General features: G+C 50.8%; 3 protein-coding genes across 3 annotated transcripts; all 3 read right to left on the bottom strand.

Moving 5' to 3' along the window:
* Positions 1–582: 582 nt before the first annotated feature.
* On the bottom strand, positions 583–2,862 carry Rnf227 (ring finger protein 227). The gene is made up of 2 exons (XM_041664806.1): positions 2,142–2,862; positions 583–2,041 (listed from the first exon to the last, which is right to left on the bottom strand). Exons 1-2 carry the CDS (start codon positions 2,659–2,661, stop codon positions 1,986–1,988), a joined length of 576 nt encoding a protein of 191 aa, XP_041520740.1. The 5' UTR covers positions 2,662–2,862; the 3' UTR covers positions 583–1,985.
* A 6,216-nt stretch (positions 2,863–9,078) lies between these two features.
* Kcnab3 (potassium voltage-gated channel subfamily A regulatory beta subunit 3) lies at positions 9,079–15,712 on the bottom strand. The gene is made up of 14 exons (XM_041665806.1): positions 15,077–15,712; positions 13,796–13,839; positions 13,671–13,708; positions 13,371–13,450; positions 12,080–12,124; positions 11,957–12,001; positions 11,741–11,784; positions 11,519–11,605; positions 11,186–11,271; positions 10,936–11,056; positions 10,760–10,854; positions 10,541–10,661; positions 10,296–10,384; positions 9,079–10,082 (listed from the first exon to the last, which is right to left on the bottom strand). Exons 1-14 carry the CDS (start codon positions 15,307–15,309, stop codon positions 10,005–10,007), a joined length of 1,206 nt encoding a protein of 401 aa, XP_041521740.1. The 5' UTR covers positions 15,310–15,712; the 3' UTR covers positions 9,079–10,004.
* A 506-nt stretch (positions 15,713–16,218) lies between these two features.
* Positions 16,219–18,034, bottom strand: Trappc1 (trafficking protein particle complex subunit 1). The gene is made up of 5 exons (XM_041665299.1): positions 17,907–18,034; positions 17,717–17,815; positions 17,509–17,579; positions 17,016–17,154; positions 16,219–16,565 (listed from the first exon to the last, which is right to left on the bottom strand). The coding sequence occupies exons 2-5, from the start codon at positions 17,813–17,815 to the stop codon at positions 16,437–16,439; spliced, it is 438 nt and encodes a 145-aa protein (XP_041521233.1). The 5' UTR covers positions 17,907–18,034; the 3' UTR covers positions 16,219–16,436.
* Between the last annotated feature and the right edge of the window lie 80 nt (positions 18,035–18,114).

Consider the following 18,114-nt stretch of genomic DNA (forward strand, 5'->3'; position numbering starts at 1 on the left):
TGTGTGCTGTCATTTTTGCCTGCGGAGGGGGATTTTCTTGTATGGAGGGAAAGTAAGATTATTGCTTTGTACTGTTTCATCTTAATAACCCCCCCCCCTTTATTTTGGATTTTGAGACAGGGTTTCTCTCTAGCCCTGGCTGTCTTGGAACTTCTTTTGTAGCCAAGGCTGGCTTTGATCTCTTGAACCATTCAAGAATCAAAGGAGCAGCCACATACACCCCCATTGCCACTGGCAGGGTCCCTCTGTGTATCCCTGGCTGGAACTCACATCCACCTGCCTCTGCCTTCCGAGTGTGGAAGACCTTCCCAGTACCAACCACATCACGAGCTCAATGTGGAGCTGGTGAGCAGCAGGATCCCTAAGGCCACAATGCTAAGTGGCAGGCAGAGAGGGAGAGGTGCCTAACACTGAAACTGTTTTCCACCTCCAAGTCACTGCTTCCCCACAGAGTCAGTAGAGGTCACTACTGCTCCACAGGTTCAATTCCACTGTGAAGCAGAAAGGTTCAGGTCAGTCTGGTGTCATCTGTGAAGGATTTAAACTGCGAGACAATACAATTCAGTAAGAGCCTTCCACAGGTTGAGTAAGCACAGATACTTTATTCTCCAAACTATTACAATAAAAATGGGTAAATTCAGCAAACATTTTTTGAGTACATATACATTAACACTGCTGTTGGCTCTGGAGATAGTCATTTGGCGTTTACACTCTGGAAACACTCAAAACAAAACATTAGAAGATTAATGTAGCATTCACTCTGACAGCACACATACAGAAATGTAACAAAAAGGCCCATCACAGCAGATGCGCGCTGGCCTCCAAAAGGGAACACTTAAGCTGACATTAAGAACAGGCAAATGACAAGACATTCCTAAAACAGGTTTACACTCTACAACTAGATACATTATTATTTGTCAGTAAAAAGCTCTTAAAGACCTCTGAAAACTGAGGCCTCTTGTCAATTCACATTTTTAGCTCAGAAAAAGTTTCCTTCCACAATAGAATGTCACTTCAGAACTTTAAGGCAGTGTGTCATAGTGTGTTAAATGTTCCACCCACAGATGATGATGACATCCCAGAGTGACGAAGATCTAAACCAGTGCTTCTTAACTTATATACACAGAGATCACCTGGGATTCTGAAAATGGAGTCAGGGAATGTGGACTGAGGTCCTGAAATTCTGCACTTCTAGCAAGCTGTGAGACCAACACTGTTGGCCTTGATTTTAAGTCTATGGTAAGATATTTACAGGACTTTAAAATAGAACGAATCACATAAAATAAGCAATGTCCTATCATGGGACACAAACTTAAAATTATGTGAACATCTTATTTTTTTAATATTGCTACAGAGTCTTTAAAGATAACAGATAAGGTTAAATTCTGATTCCTTTATCAAATGGCTCACCCATCCTTGATAAGCCTTAATTAAGGCCTCATATAAACACTCCTTGGACATTTTCATACCTGCCTTATCAAGCTGAAGCAAGGCTTCCAATCATAATCAGGGAGGCAACTCAGTAATTTCTGGAACAAGGAACCAAGAGTGGGAAGATGGCATGCCAGCATACACACATAACCAGATAGGCGAGATTCGCATGATAATTAGCTTGTCCCCTATCCTGTCTTTTTTTTTTTTAAGTAAACATTTCCAACCACTGACCACTGCTAAAATGGGATCTTACACCACAGCCTCCCTGAACAAACGCCAAAGCTTTTGTATGTTTTCTTCCCACATTATGGTATGCTTTGTATTATTATCCTTTGGCCACTTCCATCCTGAATACAATGTAAAGCCGGCACAGTCTAGGAGCCTCCGCCGCTCAAAATTCACGCCACCTAGGGTACTTTCCGTTCAACTCCATCACGAACGTACCAATTCCAGCATCAGAGAGGGTAGTCTTGACATCAACCCTTTGTATGAGAGCATGCCCGAAGATGCAACTCCCACCAGCCTTCTGCCACAGCTCCCAGGTTCTTCGGTTACAGCGTGCAACGGGTCATGTGGGCAATGTCCTTGACCTCTGGACAGTAGAGCACTGGAGGAAAGAAGAAGGGTTAGTGGCAACAGGAGGATGCAACCTGACCCAGCATTCTTCGGCGCTCTGTGCCCAGCATCCTCCCTAAGCGGCCCCTCACCATTGCTAGGCAACGGACGCCGCAAGCGGCGCGCTGGCGCCAGGACCCTGTCCACGATCCGGCGAAGCGCGCGCCAACCCGCACTTGTAGGTCCCGCCCCCTTCGCGCTCTCGTCTTCCCCGTCGTCGTCGTCCTCTCCGTTGTCTCCGCTTTTCTTAGCCGGGCTCCCCATCGGGTCTCGTTCCCGCTCAGCCCGCGCTTTTTCCTCCAGCCGTGACCACAAGTCGGGGTCTAGCGCGATCTCCGAGACGCCGCCGCGCGGGAGCGGGGAAGGCGCGCGGCAGAACGGGCACGTGACAGCGCGGCGCAGGCGCACCACGCGCGCGGCCGGGCGGCTACCGTCGCCCCGCGCCGCCAGCTCGCGCAGGCAAGCGGTGCACAGTGTGTGGCCGCAGCGGGCGCGCGCCGTGCCGGGCAGGCGGCGGGGAGCGCGGGCCCCAAGGTTGAAGGGTCGGTAGCAGATGTTGCAGTCCAGCTCACCCCGCTCGGGAAGAGAAGGCACCCTCATCAGGAGCTGCATCCTGGCCGCTGTGACCCAACGACGTCAATCCCTCGGCGGCTGGGAGACTGAACAAGCGGCCCTCCTTGGGCCTAGGCTGGGCCTGGGGCCGGCGCCGCCGCCTCTGTCCCCTTTTAATAGTGAGGCCCCACCCTGGATGCGTCACGCACAGATCAGCCGCTCCCTTCCGTGGCACGCGTCTGGGGCGGTGGAGGCGTGTGGCTGGGAATGCGAGTGGGGACACAGTGAGGTGAATGCCCACACGATGCCACAACTGCCCCAGGGAAAGGGGGACACGCTCCACCCACTGCCCCCTTGGCAAACTTCTCACCCACAGCAAAACACCAGTGCCATCGTTAAAATGGAGCAGATCCTCAGGTCCCCTCTTGCACACAGTCGCTGGCCCAAGTCTCAAGTAGCCCATCTGTCACGTGCTCACACTCTTTCTCAACCCCCCACAAACAGGCTACATATGCCAGGTTTACTGTTGGTTCTGCCCAGTTTTAATTGGTTCTCTGGATGTTTGGATTCTGCCCAGCCGTAATTGATGCGGCTCTCACCTCCCTTTTTTATACATGACCTCTTGGGTTCTCCTAAGGCTCCCTAAATTTCATCCTCCCTCAGAGAGTTGATTCCAGCTAACATCTCAGCCTAAGGAGGGACTTAGGTTCCAGGAGCATGGCCTTAGGAATGCTGGGAATCTTTTCCTTCCAGAGTATCCAGGCTTGGACACCCACACGGGATGATGGTTGAAGCAAAGCAGCCCTGCATGACTTCTGACTCAGGGGTCTGACTTCTTGCACAGGTAAACAGGACATGGTGCTCACAACCCACATTCCCTCCCGATGTTAGCACCCACACCCAAGCTGCCTTCTCAACTTCTCTTGCACTTGGAGCCCAGGTTCTGTTGCGGAGGATAATAACACAGTCTTGACACAGCTGGCTGCAATACAGAGCCTAGTTGTGACATCACAGGCAAGTTACTAAACTTCTCTGGGCCTTGATTTCCTCATCTACAAAATCTGGATAATAATAGTAAGGCTCGAAAGAGCTTGTGTTTATAAGGTGTTTAAATGACGCCTGGGACACTGTAAACACCAGACAAGCAACAGCAGTCACTGTCCTGATCGTCCTTGGCTCCAAGCCTGCTTTGTCTTCACTGAACTTCTGGGGTACCCAGTATTTCACATACACCATCTCTTGGTTAGTCCAAGATGGGTTTCTCTATCTGCATAGCATTTTCTGGTTCATCACAGGTAAGGTCGAGCTTGTTTTGTTTTGTAAGGTTAACCTAGAGGATAATCTTTATTTTGTTTTGTTTTTGAGACTGGGTCTAACTACGTAGCCCTAGGCTGGTCTGGAGCTCTGTGTGTAGTTCCGGATGGCTTCAAACTCACAAGAGGTCTGGCTGCCTCAGCCTCCCAAGTGCTGGGATTAAAGGCATTCAGAACTGTGCCTAGCAAAGTAATTTTTATTCCGGTCTAATTGGGACTTCACTGTGTAGCTTAGGCTGGTCTCAGACTCATGGCAGTCCTCCTACCTCAGCTTCCAGGACCTTTAATCCCAGGTAAGGGGTTAGTTAGGCTGGGCATAGTGGCACACACTTCTAATCCTAGCACTCTGAGGCAGAAGCAGGCAGATCTCTGAGTCCGAGGCCAGACTGATCTACAAAGTGAATTCCAGGACAGCCAGGACTGCTACACAGAGTATTTTGAAAAACCAAAAATAAATAAATAAAAAGTAAAATATCTTTAGGGGGCTGGCAAGGTGGCTCAGTGCTTAAGAACACCTGCTGCTCTTCCAGAGGACCTGAGTTCAGTTCCCAGCGCCTATGTTGGGCAGTTCACAATTGCCTGTAACCCTAGTTTCAGATCTAGATCCTTTCTAGAGTCCTCAGGCACCTGCACACACCTGGAAATCATACACATACATGTACAATACACATAAAACAAACTTCAAATGATGGTAAATTGTAGTCTGTGTGCTTGTATGTATGTCGATGTAAGAATGTGTGTGGGTTCTTGTGTGTAATTCACGCTATGGCAATGTGTGAAGATCAGAGGATGACCTCAGGTTCCCTCACACTCACCTTGCTTGGCTTTTCCTGTTGTTACTGTGTAGTGGGTGTGTCCCTTCTGGAGGTGGAGTCTTACTGTGTAGCCCCACTGGCCTGGAACTCTGTAGACCAGGCTGGCCTCAAACTCAAAGAGATCTGTCTGCCTCTGCCTCAGAGTGCTAGGATTAAAAGTGTGTGCCACCATGCCCAGCCTAACTAACTCTTTACCTTGCTAAAGACAGAATTTCACAGATTTGTATGCCAAGATAGCCGGCCCACAAGCGTCTGGGATTCGAAGGCTTCTCCTGTATGCACTTCCCACCCACTGCGGTGGAAATGTGATTACAGACACTTGCATCATTACACTCAGTTTATGTGAGGTCTGTGGATGTGCACTTAGGTTCCCACACTTGCCTTCAAGCGCCTGACCCAGCGAGTCATCTCCCCAACCCAAATCTTAATCATCGAAGGTAGAATAAAAGGAGTCTGGAGTGTGTCACTGCCAAGGGTCCCTCTAAGCCATGATTTATACTATCCTGTCACCTGCTCCACAGCCTTATCACCAAGAACCCAAACTGATGAGCTCCCATTTCTAGGCCAGACTATCTTCCAGTTTTTCCTTCCCTTTCTTGGCTAGCTCATAACCCTGGGTAATATTCTTAATTTCTCCTTCCCTTCACCTTCCTTTATTATCCAAGGTCATTTCTCCCTTTAATAGCTAATCCACCTACTCATCTCCACTTCTTGCTCATCCTCCTGGTCCAAGCTGTTGTCATCTCTCACCTCCCTATCCAATGAACACAAACACATAGGCCTTCTGCAGGCCTCCCCTGCATGTTATTTACAGAAAGCTCTCCAATCTCAAACCAATCACATTCGGCCCAACGCTGCTTCTGCTCCCATTTAAAATCTTTTAAGGTAGTGAGTATTGAATGACATCCAGATCCTTTGCAACTGCATCATCAGTCAGGGCCTACACTAAACATGGTGGCCATAACTGTAACCTCAGCACTGAGGAGGCCGAGACTGTTTTTGAGTTTGAGGACAACCTGGACTACATAGTGAGGCTGTTTCCAAACAAAAGCAATCTACTTCCTTATCTCTGCAGAGGAGGATGGCTTTGTGACCAGCCTTGACCAGTTAATAGCACGAGGCAGAAATCATGTGTGTGTTCTGGAGCCTAGTCTTCCACACCACTGCACCTTCTGTCTGCTGGAAGGCTGCCCTCAAACCACCATAGAAGGCAGTAGGGTTAGACCTAAGCACTGGAGGTGAGGCCCTGTGGAGGGAAATGGATGCACTCCAGGCAATGGCTAGTGCTGATTGCCTGACAAGCTAGTGAAGCCATTTGGAATATTCCTGCCTAGTTAGCCTGCTTAGCAAATACAGCCACATGAAGGAGGCCAAGTGAAACAGCAGAGGGACTCCCAATCAGCCCACAGAACCATGAAAAAATGTGTAAGTTGGTTACGCATTTGTTTTTAATTATTTTTAATTCCCCTCCCTCCGTGTGTGTGTGTGTGTGTGTGTGTGTGTGTGTGTTCATGCAGGTGCCTGCTGAGACAAAAGAGGGTGTCAGATGCTACCCCGGGGCTAGAGTTTTGGGGGTGTGACACCTGAGGAGCCACAAAAGACGTGGGTCCTCTGCAAGAGCACTGTGCACCTTAACTGTTCAGTCATCGCTTTAGCTCTCCTCACCTCAAATTCACTTTTAAAAGCTGTTTCAAGTCACTAGACTTTGGGATGATTTGTGTGTTTATCAACAAGTAATCGAAACAGATACTACCCAGAAGGCCTTGTGTGCCCTGACCTCAGTGTGCCCCACATTTTACTCGTTTTCTCTGTGGACACTCGGGCTTCAGAGACTGTTGGGTTCTGTTATGGTGTGGATGCAAAGCCATGTGTCGAAGGCTTGCTTCCCAGGTGATGGTACACTGGAGAGGGGATGGAACTGTTAGAATTTAGGTTACAGGGTGTGGTCTTGAAAGGGTCTCTGCTTCCCAGCTGCTATAAAGTGAGCATCTTATCCACCATGATGGTCTGCCACAGGTTTAAAAGCAAATGTGCCGAGCAACCGTGTGCTGCAAACAACCCCTAAGCTGGAATAAACTTTCCCTTTTTGCTTGTTTACCTCAGGAATTTTGTCTCCGCACAGAAAGCTGTCTGATACAGTGCGCATGTTCCCTTGTTCTGCTAGGCCCTCACTCCCCTCACTCTTGCTGTCAATACCTCCTCTCCGGGCTGCCTCCCATGTCACATGCCCACTCCAGACGCTGCTAACCCCGTGTGCTTCCCTCTGGACATTGGACAACAGCAGTTTGCACCGGAGCAGTGGCCATGTGATTGTCTCTCTCAGCAGCAAACTCCACGAAGGCAGCTCCATATCCCTGTGCCCACCACAGAAGGACTGATGCCCAGAATACTCATTGAATTTATCAATAAGGTGGTTGAGAAATATAGCAAATGTTTACAGACAAGGATGTGTGACAATAAAGGTTCTGTTTACAAGGGACTTCTAAACTGCCTCGAGGTAATTCTAAGGGGAGGTTTTAAAATGTGTGGAACAGAAGAAGGAAAAGAAGAAACAAAACCGTTGAGCATTAGGGAGGCAGCACCAGGAGGAGCACACTGCTCTCCGCGGGAACTATTTAAGGAGAGTACTGCTCTAAATTGATAAATTCTTGTATGTTTGTCACAGAAGAACTAATCATAGCTTAGTCATACACTTCCCCTTGGTCTGCCGTCTTCCAGAATGAGTGGGAGACTAAAGGGGCGGCTGTAAGTGCTCATTAGTGGATCCTGATGGTTGCTAATCCAGTCAGTAAAGGCAGGCTGCTCAGTCTCCGGGAAATGGGTTCCACTCTGCACTCCCAGCTTAGGGTGGAGGCAGGAGGAGCAGGGAAGAAGGGAGCCGCTGAGGTTATATTTAAGGTGGCAGAAGTCATCTCCCTTGCCCTTGTGATCCCTGCAGGTTGTGACTTTCCGCCCACTTCCTTCCCTCCAAGAAATCAGTCCATAGAGGAAGGAGACAGGGGCGTCAATGGACTCTGTTTCTGCTGCCTTCCCATGGAACCTTTCCCTGCTTTCCCTTGCAAGTTCTGACTCCTTTCCTCTCGGTTTCCCTCTTTTCTTACCCTATCACATCTCAAAACCACACCCCCTGGGACCTTTCCCATCCAGCCACAACAAAACTGCTTCACTTCTGGGCACCTGAAGATGCAAGATGAGGGAAAGACCAGAAGTGTGTGTGTGTGTGTCTCAGTGGTCAAGAGCACTGGCTACTTTTGCAAAGGACCTGGACTTGGTTACCAGCATCTACAAGTGCCTCACAGTCCTCTATAACTTAAGTTTCAGGGGATCTGACATCCTCTCTGTCCTCTTTAGGCACATGCACATATGTGGTGTGCAGATACAAATGAAAGTAAAATGCTCATACACATAAAACCTCTTAAAAAAATAAAAATCCCAGCACTTGAGAGGCAGAGGCAGGCGGATCTCTGTGAGTTCGAGGCCAGCCTGGTCTACAGAGCTAGTTCCAGGACAGCCACGACTGTTACAGAGAGAAACCCTGTCTCAATAAATAAATAAATAAACAAACCAAAATTAGGTGGAGGCGGTGGTGGAGAGGTGGCTATTCTTGCAGAGGACATGGGTTCAGTTCCCAGCACCCACAGAGCAGCTTGCAACTCTTTAACTCTGGTCCCTGGGAATCCAAGGCCTTTTCTGGCCTCTGTGGCCATTAGGATGCAAGCGGTGCATAAACTATACACACAGGCAAAGCACCCACACACATAAAATAAAAACTAAAGGGTGGGCAGGCTAAGATGGCTAAACAGGTGAAGACTGCTGCCACCAATGGCAACCTGAGTTTGACCCCTAGAACCCACACAGTGGAGGGAGAGAACCAAACGTTGTCCTCTGACCTCCGCAAGAGCACTGTGGCAATGTGTATACACACACACACACACACACACACACCCTTAATCCCAGCACTCGGGAGGCAGAGGCAGCTGGATCTCTGTTGAGTTTGAGGCTAGCCTGGTCTACAGAGTGAGTTCTAGGACAGCCAAGGCTACACAGAGAAACCCTACCTCCAATAAGAAATAAAAAAAAAAAACAAAAAAACAAAAAAGGTAAAGAAAGGTGAAAGGTGTTATCAAGGACAGCTTTCATTGGGAAGAAAAGAAGGCGCAGCACCAGGTTCTAAAGAAGGGGAAAGGGCCTGTGCCAGGGGTACCTGGTGCTTAGATCTTCCAAGAGAACCATAACTAGGGGTCTGATGCCTGAACCACACACGAGTGGAGAGGAAACCAGCCTTGAGAGCCTTCTAACAAAGAGGAAAGGTTACCTGAGCTGGTGCCCCGAAAGCCCCACCCTCAGCCAGGCAATCTGAAACACAGTGAGGATCAAGCTGAGACTTTATTTACAGTTCCCTGGGAAGTCTTACAGCAGAGGGGCCGTCTTTATTGCTTTAGGTTTATTGCCAGGAAGAAGACTGTAGTCCTCTGACGCTGCATACTAAATCCAGTTCAAGCCTGGGTTTGCCCCCAGACCTTGACAACCTCACGTTTCTATATCCCCCTAATCACTTTGTTTTCTAAGGATCACCTTGCCATTTCTGGGATACAGCCATCAGATTTCTTTCTGCCTTTGGCAACATTGTCTTCCCCACCTTTATCCCCTCTCTGCAAGCACAAAGTGTGGCCCTAGTTCTAGATTTAAGTCCTCCACTTCCAGGCAGGAGGCAGGATTCTGGTTTTCCCAAAGATTATCATTTACTTTCTGCCAGGACCAGCCCGGCTTCTATTGAACAAATACTACTAAGTATGGCCCGTTTCCCGTGTTCCAGTTAACACAATAACTCACTAGGTTCTTGCCACCTTGATTACATTTCAAGGCCCATTTTTGAGGTACTCTCAATGTTTCTTTTTTTTTTTTTTTCTGGACGTTTTCTGGGTTTTGGCAATAAGGAAAAGAAACGAGCGAGGCCAAATGTCTGAGAGAAGACGGCTCATGCCCGGGATTAGCGAGAAGGCCTAGCCCTAGGACACACAGCAGGGGCGTAGAGGGTGGGTGGGAGATCTACTTTCTCTCTCAAGCCCCAAGGCGAAAGGATATGGCTTTGTTCATGCGAATCGCTACTCGAAGCCGGGACTCGTTGGTGGGCGGGGCTACCCTGATTCTGCCGCTGCGTGGGAGCAGGGTTGGGGGCTGGGAGGAGAGATCCGGCACTAGAGGGCCCATTGCTCGAAAGAGGTTTTCCGGCAGGTGCAATCACTCCGCGTTGGGTCCCCGCGCCCCCAAAGAACTATTTCTTGGAATGCGACTTGTTCCCCAAGAGCGCATCTATTTCCATCACCGTTTGCGGCGTCAGCTGACTCAGCACCTTGAGAATGGGCAATGAAAAGGACAGTTTTTGCTGGGACACTGAGGAAGGGCATGATGAAGGCCACAGTGGGACCCAATAAGAAAGTTTTCAGAGGTTTGGCCCTGTCTCCCTGGACTTTGCAGGGACAGCTCTGTGATCACTTCAGTCCATTCAGGGATAGACAGTATGGCTTTGACTCTCAGGTGAGGGGAGTCTGAATCGCCAACTCACCTGTAGGGAGCCCAGATGTTCCATCAGCTGCTCTGCACTGGACACCCCCAGTAAGACTGAGCTGACACCCTCACTTCGGAGACACCAGGCTGGAACCAGAGGAGGAAAAAGAAAAGAAACTGATGTGGATCAGCTTGGGCACTCGGAGTCCAGAAGTGTCTGAAGAGGGTCCTGTCCTGGGACGCCCTCCACTAGAGATAGGTGTAGGAAGTCTCGCAGGGAGGCAGGCCCCTGCAGGGTCTCACCTATCGCAAGCTGGGCCACAGTGCAGTCTAACTGGTGAGCGATGGGGAGAAGGTCCATGACTCTGGCTTGTTGCTTCTTGCCATCCTCACTCTGCACTTTTTCCTTGAGCCACTGGTACCCCTGGAGACCAAGGAGACTCAGTCAAGGCCCGACTCCCTTCTTGACCACACAGCAGCCTAGGCAGCCCAGACCTGCCTCCCTGAGCCACCAAATCTCACCTTGACAGTGGCCTTGCAAGTATCTGGAACTCGACCATCGTACTTGCTAGTAATGAGGCCACACGCCAGGGGAGACCAAGTAACCGAGCCAACACCTAAGAGCAAGAGGATTTGGTGTGGGACAGGGACCTATGTCATGAGTGAAACGGGAAAGGTGGGGATGGGGGTCTGCACACCAATCTTGTGGTAGAGCTCGGGCAGCTGCATCTCCACCTTCTCCCTCTGAAAGAAGTGGTTGTCCGCTTGCTCGCACACAGGCGGGATCAGGTTGAACTGTCTGGCCATGGAATAGGCCTCCTGGGTTGGTGTGGAAAGGAGACAGGGTCAGAGCGACCTTTCCATTGTCTTCCTTCTCAGCACAGTGAGGTTTGGACTGGTCCCGAGAAAAGGGAAGCGGGTGTCGGGTGGGGAGTCAGAGTCACATACCATGATCTCTGCAGCACTCCATCTGGATGTCCCCCAGTATAGGGCCAGGCCCTGGTTGATGACATAGGTCATGGCTCTCACAATTTCTAGGTGCACAGGAGAGAAAAGGCCTCAATGTCTGATCCGTGGAACTCTAGACTCTGTCCACCCCACCAAGACCCGGGCAGGTCTGTAGTCATCTCTCTTCTTCACCTCCTTCCTTGTTTAGGTCCTAGCTGAGCCTCTGCTATGGAGATTGGGGGACTTTTGAGTGGGGGAGGCTGGCTTCCCGATGCCAGTTTGAGAAAGTGCCCAGTTTTGAAGGGCTGTCAGGTTTATGGATTCTGGTTTTACCCTCCATAGGACTGTTAGGGTCTGAACGATTGGCGAAGACTATGTCAACGTATTCCAGCTGAAGGCGGTCCAGGGATCCTTGCAAGCCTAGAGGTGGAGGGAGGGGGAAGGTAAATATCTCCCCTTCAACTTGCTAAAAATTCAGACCATACCTCCTGGTTATGGTCAACTTCTCTGGCTTCCGTGCCCACCCACCTCGGCTAGCCAGCCACCAATCCTCACCTTCAATGATGTGTTTGCGACTCAAGCCTCGCTCAGTTTCTGCCCTGTAGAAAGGCTACTGTCAAGGATGAGGGTTATCTGGAGCTACGAGAAACTGGGATGGCATGAATCCTCACGGGCAGAATGGGGGGGGGCAGGGGATGACGTGGGAGAGCAACCCCTACTCCTATCCCATATACCACATATTCTTTGTAAGCCTTCTCCCCAATTACTTACTGTCCTCCCCAAAAGATCTTAGTGGTGATAACATAGCTTGATCTCCTGGAGAAGACAGAATGAGAGTGCCAGCAGGAATACTTGGTTGATCATATCTCCAGTAACCCACAAAACCAGTCTCACCTCCAGCCTTTGCTCTTGAGGATGTTCCCTAGGGTTCTTTCAGCCCTGAAACAAAGACAAGGTAAGGACATTGATCTCTGCAGGACAGACCGACTCCTTCCCCTTCTCCCAGCTTGTTCCCTCTAATAGAGAGAAAGGGGAGTGGGGAAACAGGAGCCAATTTGGAGTCTCAGATTCGTCTTGGACAAAGGAAAGGGGCTTCTGAGCTAGCAGTGTAGCCATATAATTTTTTATGCATTCATCCATGTTGTCTATCAACTATGTACCAATCCCTATTGTGGGTGCTTACGGGGTAGGCTATAATGGGGTGAGAGAAATGGACTTGAGTCAGGGAGACACTGCCTTTTCTGGTTCCCATCATCTGGGCTGTTCTCCCCTTCCTCTGCCTCTGTAAGACAGCAGGTATCTTCCTAAGTCCAGCTCTGATTCTGCCAGTGAATGCCAGGCTATGGTGAATCCTTCTCACCAGCTTCCATAGCCTCTTCCCTCCCCCTTTGGGAAAGAGGGTCTCAGTTTGTAGCCCATGTTGGCCTCAAATTCTCAACCCTCTTCCCCTAGCCATCCAACGTTGGAACTGCAGGTGTGTGCCATGATGGCCAGCCGACACAGTTCCGTTAGAACACAATTACGGCCCAACTTGGGGCAAGTCTTAAAGTATTGAAACATTCTGCAGTGTTGGGGCTCTCGCGTGCCCCTTGTTCGTCTAATCACTTAGGCTGAATCCTTTTTAAGGTTATGTTGACCTCTTCCCTGAAACTGTGAGGGCTTTGGTGATGGCCTCTCTGGAGAGTCTTGGGAAGATGACTTCTGTGGAGGTAGAAGCCTCTGGGTTGAGCAGCAAATGTTGTGTAAAGCGGTCGTTCCCTTTATGTCAGAAGATAGGACAGAGTGTCACGGATGCTTACAGAAGGTTATGACTCTGGGCAGCTGGGGAAATGCTTCTCGGATGATTTGACATTTGAGTTAAATCTTGAAGAAGAATGTTTCTCAAATAAAGAGGCAGAGTAGGTCACCCTGGATTCTGGCTACTCCCAAAGTCAAGTCATAGGCGTGATGTGATGCTGTGTGTTTGAAAATACAGCTTTGTGATCTTAAGGATAGAATCGTTGGCTTTATGTTAATGTGGCTGCACAGTATGTCTGCTGACCTCTAGAGAGGGAAGTGTTGTGAGAACTACGAACTACAACTCCCATAATACACGGGGGGGGGGGTGTTATGAGCCTGAAAGTTGCACTTTAGTGTTCCCAGAATTCCCAGATCTCTAACTTGACTCTTTCACCCTGGTTCTTACTTTCCCGCCGCGTACACTTCAGCAGTGTCAAACAGGTTTACACCGTGTTCATAGGCTGCTGTCAGCACATCTTCTGCTGTCTAGGGAGGTGAGAAAACATCACAGATGAACGGCTGCCCCCAGTTACTTCCCTCCCTGCACCCTAACCCAGCACTTCAGTCCTGGTTCCCCGACTTTCTCTCCTTTGCCCATCGTCCAGCCTCAGATCTCATACCCCCCAAGCTTGTCCAAACCCTAAGCAGATCCACTTCTTCCTCTTCTTACCCCTTCCCCATAACCACCTCTATCCACCACTTATACCTCATCTGAGATCTGAGAGCCAAATGTGACCCAGGTACCTGCAAGACAGAAGTCGGACACATGAGAACTGCAGGAGTCAGACTATAAAACAATGCCCCTTTTCTTTAATGTCTCTCCTAACTCACCAAGGCCAAGACAGGACACCCGGAGACCAGACTTTCCTAGGTTCCTGCAGGATACAGAAGCAGCGGGGAAGGGGTGAAGCCTCCACTGGGGACTTGGATTATCAGTCCCCAGCTCCTGTCCTTCCGAACTGAGAAGCCCTCAAGGGTCCCAGTCCAAAGACAGCAGACCCAGTGGGCTGATGGGATAGGCAGTGCTACCCCCATAGCAGAGGCCCTAGGGTATTATTGAAAGAACAAGTGAACAAATAGTGTGATCGATTATAACTCGAGGGCCACTGTCTGGCACCTCCATTCCTATCTTCTGTTCCTTCTGGGTGCATTCCTGTCTGTGTCTGAGCAGTCTCTGGGATGTGTGGAGTAGTGGGCTTTGAAAAGTGTGGCTGATTGTGGTGAGTTTGAGAATAGGCCCTCGGTCAAAGAATGCCACTAAAAGGGTGACAATAGAAAGATGTAAACCAACTCCAGTTCAGTCGTTTGACTAGGCACAGAGATGAGCTCAGCCCCAGAAAAGGCCGATGTGGGTGAGGATTGGTGAGGATTTGATGGGAAAGTCTCTTCCTCTCTTCATTGACTTCTGAGGCTTGAACTAAAAATCCTGACTCCTCTCAAGGCACAGATGGAACAGTCACCTTTACTTCCTAATCAGGGATGCTACAGGGGAGGGCTGAATACTTCTGGGACAAAGGCAGGTCACATCAATTACCTCAGCATATTCCCAAGAAGTGCCCCCCCACCCCATTTTGAGTTCTGAGAGTCTCTGGCCAGCAGTCCCTCGAGCCCTTCTCACCCAACTCTTGCCTTTGAGCACGGGATGAAAGATGTAGTCTATCCCCCTTCCCCTCTCCTGCTCTGACCTCACCCTAGAAAGGGTGAGGGAGACTGGCCTCAGGGCTGGTGGGGGCAATATCTGGGTCAGGCGCCCCAACTGGCCAGAGTGAGCTGCTGTTTCCTTCCCTCCTCTCCCCAGGACGCCAACCCAAGGACACTCCATTGGATGAGGGGGGAAGCAGCCTGGAGATTCAGGGGTTCCCCCCCTTTTTTTTTACGGATAAGGAGGGCAGTTCGGGAGCACTGTTTAGGTCCGACAGGACTCTGTCAATCTTAGTAAACTTGGTCTCATAGTTAGGGGAACTAACAGAGACCGAGTGAGGGAGTGCCAGAGACAGAAAGAAGAGGGGAAATGAATACTGGCCTTTTAAGCTAAGTTTGAAGGGGTCATGGCGACTAACCCAGGGGTCCCGAAAGGGAAGCGAATAGATAGGCTGCCTGGCCATCCCATACCTGTATTTCATGCCAGTGCCTCGGCCGGTGCTCTCTCGAAGGGCCCCAGCGGGTGCTGGGGGTCGGGGGACCAGCGCAGCTCGTGACTTGGGTCCACCCCCCGGAGGGTTCCCATGCCCTCCGCCCACTGGCCCTCCGTTACCGCCCCCAGGACCCGGCCGGGGTCCACACAGACGGTCCTCACTGCTCCGGCTGCGAAGGTTCTGCTCGGTACACGCGATAGACACCTGCATGCCGGCTGGCCGGCCAGGGCGGGGGGAGGGGGCTCTGGGGGAGGGAGGAGGGAGCCGGGAAGTCCGAGGGCAGACACTGGTGTGGTAGTAGCGCGACCCTGAGAGAGCGGGAAGGTTGAGGAGGCTGCAGCCAAAGCAGCCAACCGGGATGGGGCCGCGGGGGCGGGCTGCTGGAGGTCGCGGGGTTTGCGGCGGGAAAGGAAAACCGTGCGGGGTGCCAGGAGTGGTATTCAGATGCCGGGGGCTGTGATGCAGGGAGCAGGAGGATAAACGGGTAAGGATAAAGATAAAGTCAAGGACGGTCTTCAAGGATAGAGACCCAGGAACAAGGGGTGGCGAAAGACGGGTGCCACTTCAGCTGGAACCGCTGCGGGACCGCTGTGCTCCCAGCCGCGTCGGCAGCGAGCCCAACTCATCAACATGCAGGCCCCGCCCCTTAATCTGCATGGAACCGCCTGCCTCCCAGCCGAACACGCTACCTTATCTGCATAAGCTCCGCCCGAGGAAGGCTTTTGAACAATGAGTGTGCCTAGGTCAGAACGTCTTGTTTTAGGAACGTGCTTCTCACTTTCTGTACTTGAAATATGTCAACATTCCTCCCGGTCAGTGGTGTGCATTCGAAAGGGGCTTTTTGGTCCCTCAAAAACCAAGGTTTGGGAACACTGATTGTGACAACTGGAGGTGAGGCAGGATGCGTGTACTACACCTAGCAAGTGGTAGCAAAGGTTGCTGCTAGAATTCTAAAATGCAACGAAGAATTATCCAGCTGGTAAGATGTGAGCAGTAAAAGAATGGTGAAATTTGCTGGGAAAACCTCTTCATGGGCTTTGGGGATGTGTGGCTACCCGAGGCCTCATCTTTGTGTGAGTCACACTGGGAGGGGCTACAGAAACTCACAGGCAGGCAGCAGAGGGTGACAGAAAGTTTATTCTGTTTCTCGTGGAGTCAAGCAGGGGATAAAACTGTCAAGGACCCCTTCGGGCTTCACTCATGACTTGAAGGCAGTGGACGGTGGGCCTTCAGGTTGAAGCTCTTAGGGGGAGACAAGGAGGTGGAAGGGTTCACAGTGCCACAAGTCACAAGGGTCCAGACAGTCACAGGTTCTTCTGAGGGGTGAGGTAGATGTGTCAGCCAGCTCGGGCAGAGAAGAAGGGCAAAGATCGGACATAGGAGTCTAGCCGGGAGCGAAAGAGCTCACTTTGCACTGTCTGTCCCAACGGGCACAGAGGGTTCTTCACGACCAACTCCACGTACAGCTGTGGAGAGGAGGGTGTGTGAGCCAGGTCTGGGGCACGTCTCACTTTCAGTCTCAAACCTGGTATAACCCCAGGGATGTAAGAATACACAAGGGGGAGGGGCTGGAGCGATGGCTGGGCAGTTAAAAAGGCACACTGCTTTTGCAGAGGGTAGCCAGTGCTCAGCACTCATGGTGAGCGGCTCACAACTACCTGTAATCCAGCTCCAGAGACTCTATCACTCTCTCCGGCCCTCCACAAATACCTGTGCTCACACGCACACACCTCCTCTACACAATACATATAATGAAAATTAAAAATAAATCGTTAAGAGCACTCAACCTCTCCCTTAGGAAAGCTATCACTGTTAAAGGAGCTGAAGGCGCTGAAGAAAACAGTTCAATAGGGACAGAACACAGAAGGGCTGGGACTCCTAGGACTCTGGGAGAAGGGTTCCCGGCTGACACTGACCGCACTGTAGATGTGGTGCAGCACATCGCGGATAGGGCCCACGCCCAAGTCAGTGTTCATGACAACCTTGATTCCAGTGGGCGTCTCGTAGTAATGGAGTTTGTACCGGCTAGTTTGGAAAGACAGAAAGCCATCCTTCCTGCAGAAACAGGTATTGAAACAGGAGTGGAATCGCTCCCAAAGAAATATTTGTGATCCCCTCAAGGTCAATCCCTCCTATTCATTATAAACAGGTAGTTTGTAGCAGCCTCATTGAATAAAACACCTAACATCATCTCCATCATCCCTCGACTTAGTTGCTGCTGCCTTCACCTGCCCTACTCTCAGACGCTCCTGCCAGCTTCAGGACTCTTGTTCCAGATTCAGCCTCTCTCTCTCTCTAATATTCCCCTCCCCTCTCTGGGGCCACATGCCACTTCCATTTCAAAACAGTATCTCCCACTCCCAAGGCTACTTAGCCCTCCCTTCAACACCCCCTCTAACAGGACCGTACATGTCTAACGGGGACATCTTGCTGACAAACGAACGAATGGAGAAGAGCATCCCATACATCAGCTTGTACTCCTGGAGGAAAAGGGGGTAGAGTTAGAACTCGGCTATGGAAGGAGACAGGATGGGAGTGGGAAGGAACCTGGATTTGGAGAAAAGGGACTGGGATGGGATCATGTGCATTTGTGGGTATGCCGGAACTGTCCGATCACCTCTTCCTTAGGGATCCCCGCTTGCTTCTTGCGGTGCCACTCGCTGTAGTGGAGACACACTCCATTCCGGTCAAATAGGTACAGATTGTGGACAGTCATCTGCAAGATAAAGAGCCTCGCTCAATGGCATGCACCCGACTCTGCAGAAACGGGTCCTTCAGTGAGGTGGGAACCCCACCTCCGGACTCACCGGAATTGCTGCGAGTGAGGGTGACAAGCTGCTTCCGGTTTCCACAGCCCGGACGGGACGCAAGCCTCACCAGCCGAGCATTAACTCCGCCCCGATAGTCTTACCAGACTCCGCCTCTCTCTCGCAGCCAATCCCTGCGCACCGACGCCACGCGCATGCGCGGCTAGGCCTCTGAAGCCCTGGGAGGTGTGGGGAAGCGTGGTCTCGC

Source organism: Microtus oregoni, unplaced genomic scaffold (assembly GCF_018167655.1).
Source record: "Microtus oregoni isolate MIOR12 unplaced genomic scaffold, Mior012 000015F_ref0000493, whole genome shotgun sequence".
Classification (NCBI taxonomy): Eukaryota; Metazoa; Chordata; class Mammalia; order Rodentia; family Cricetidae; genus Microtus; species Microtus oregoni.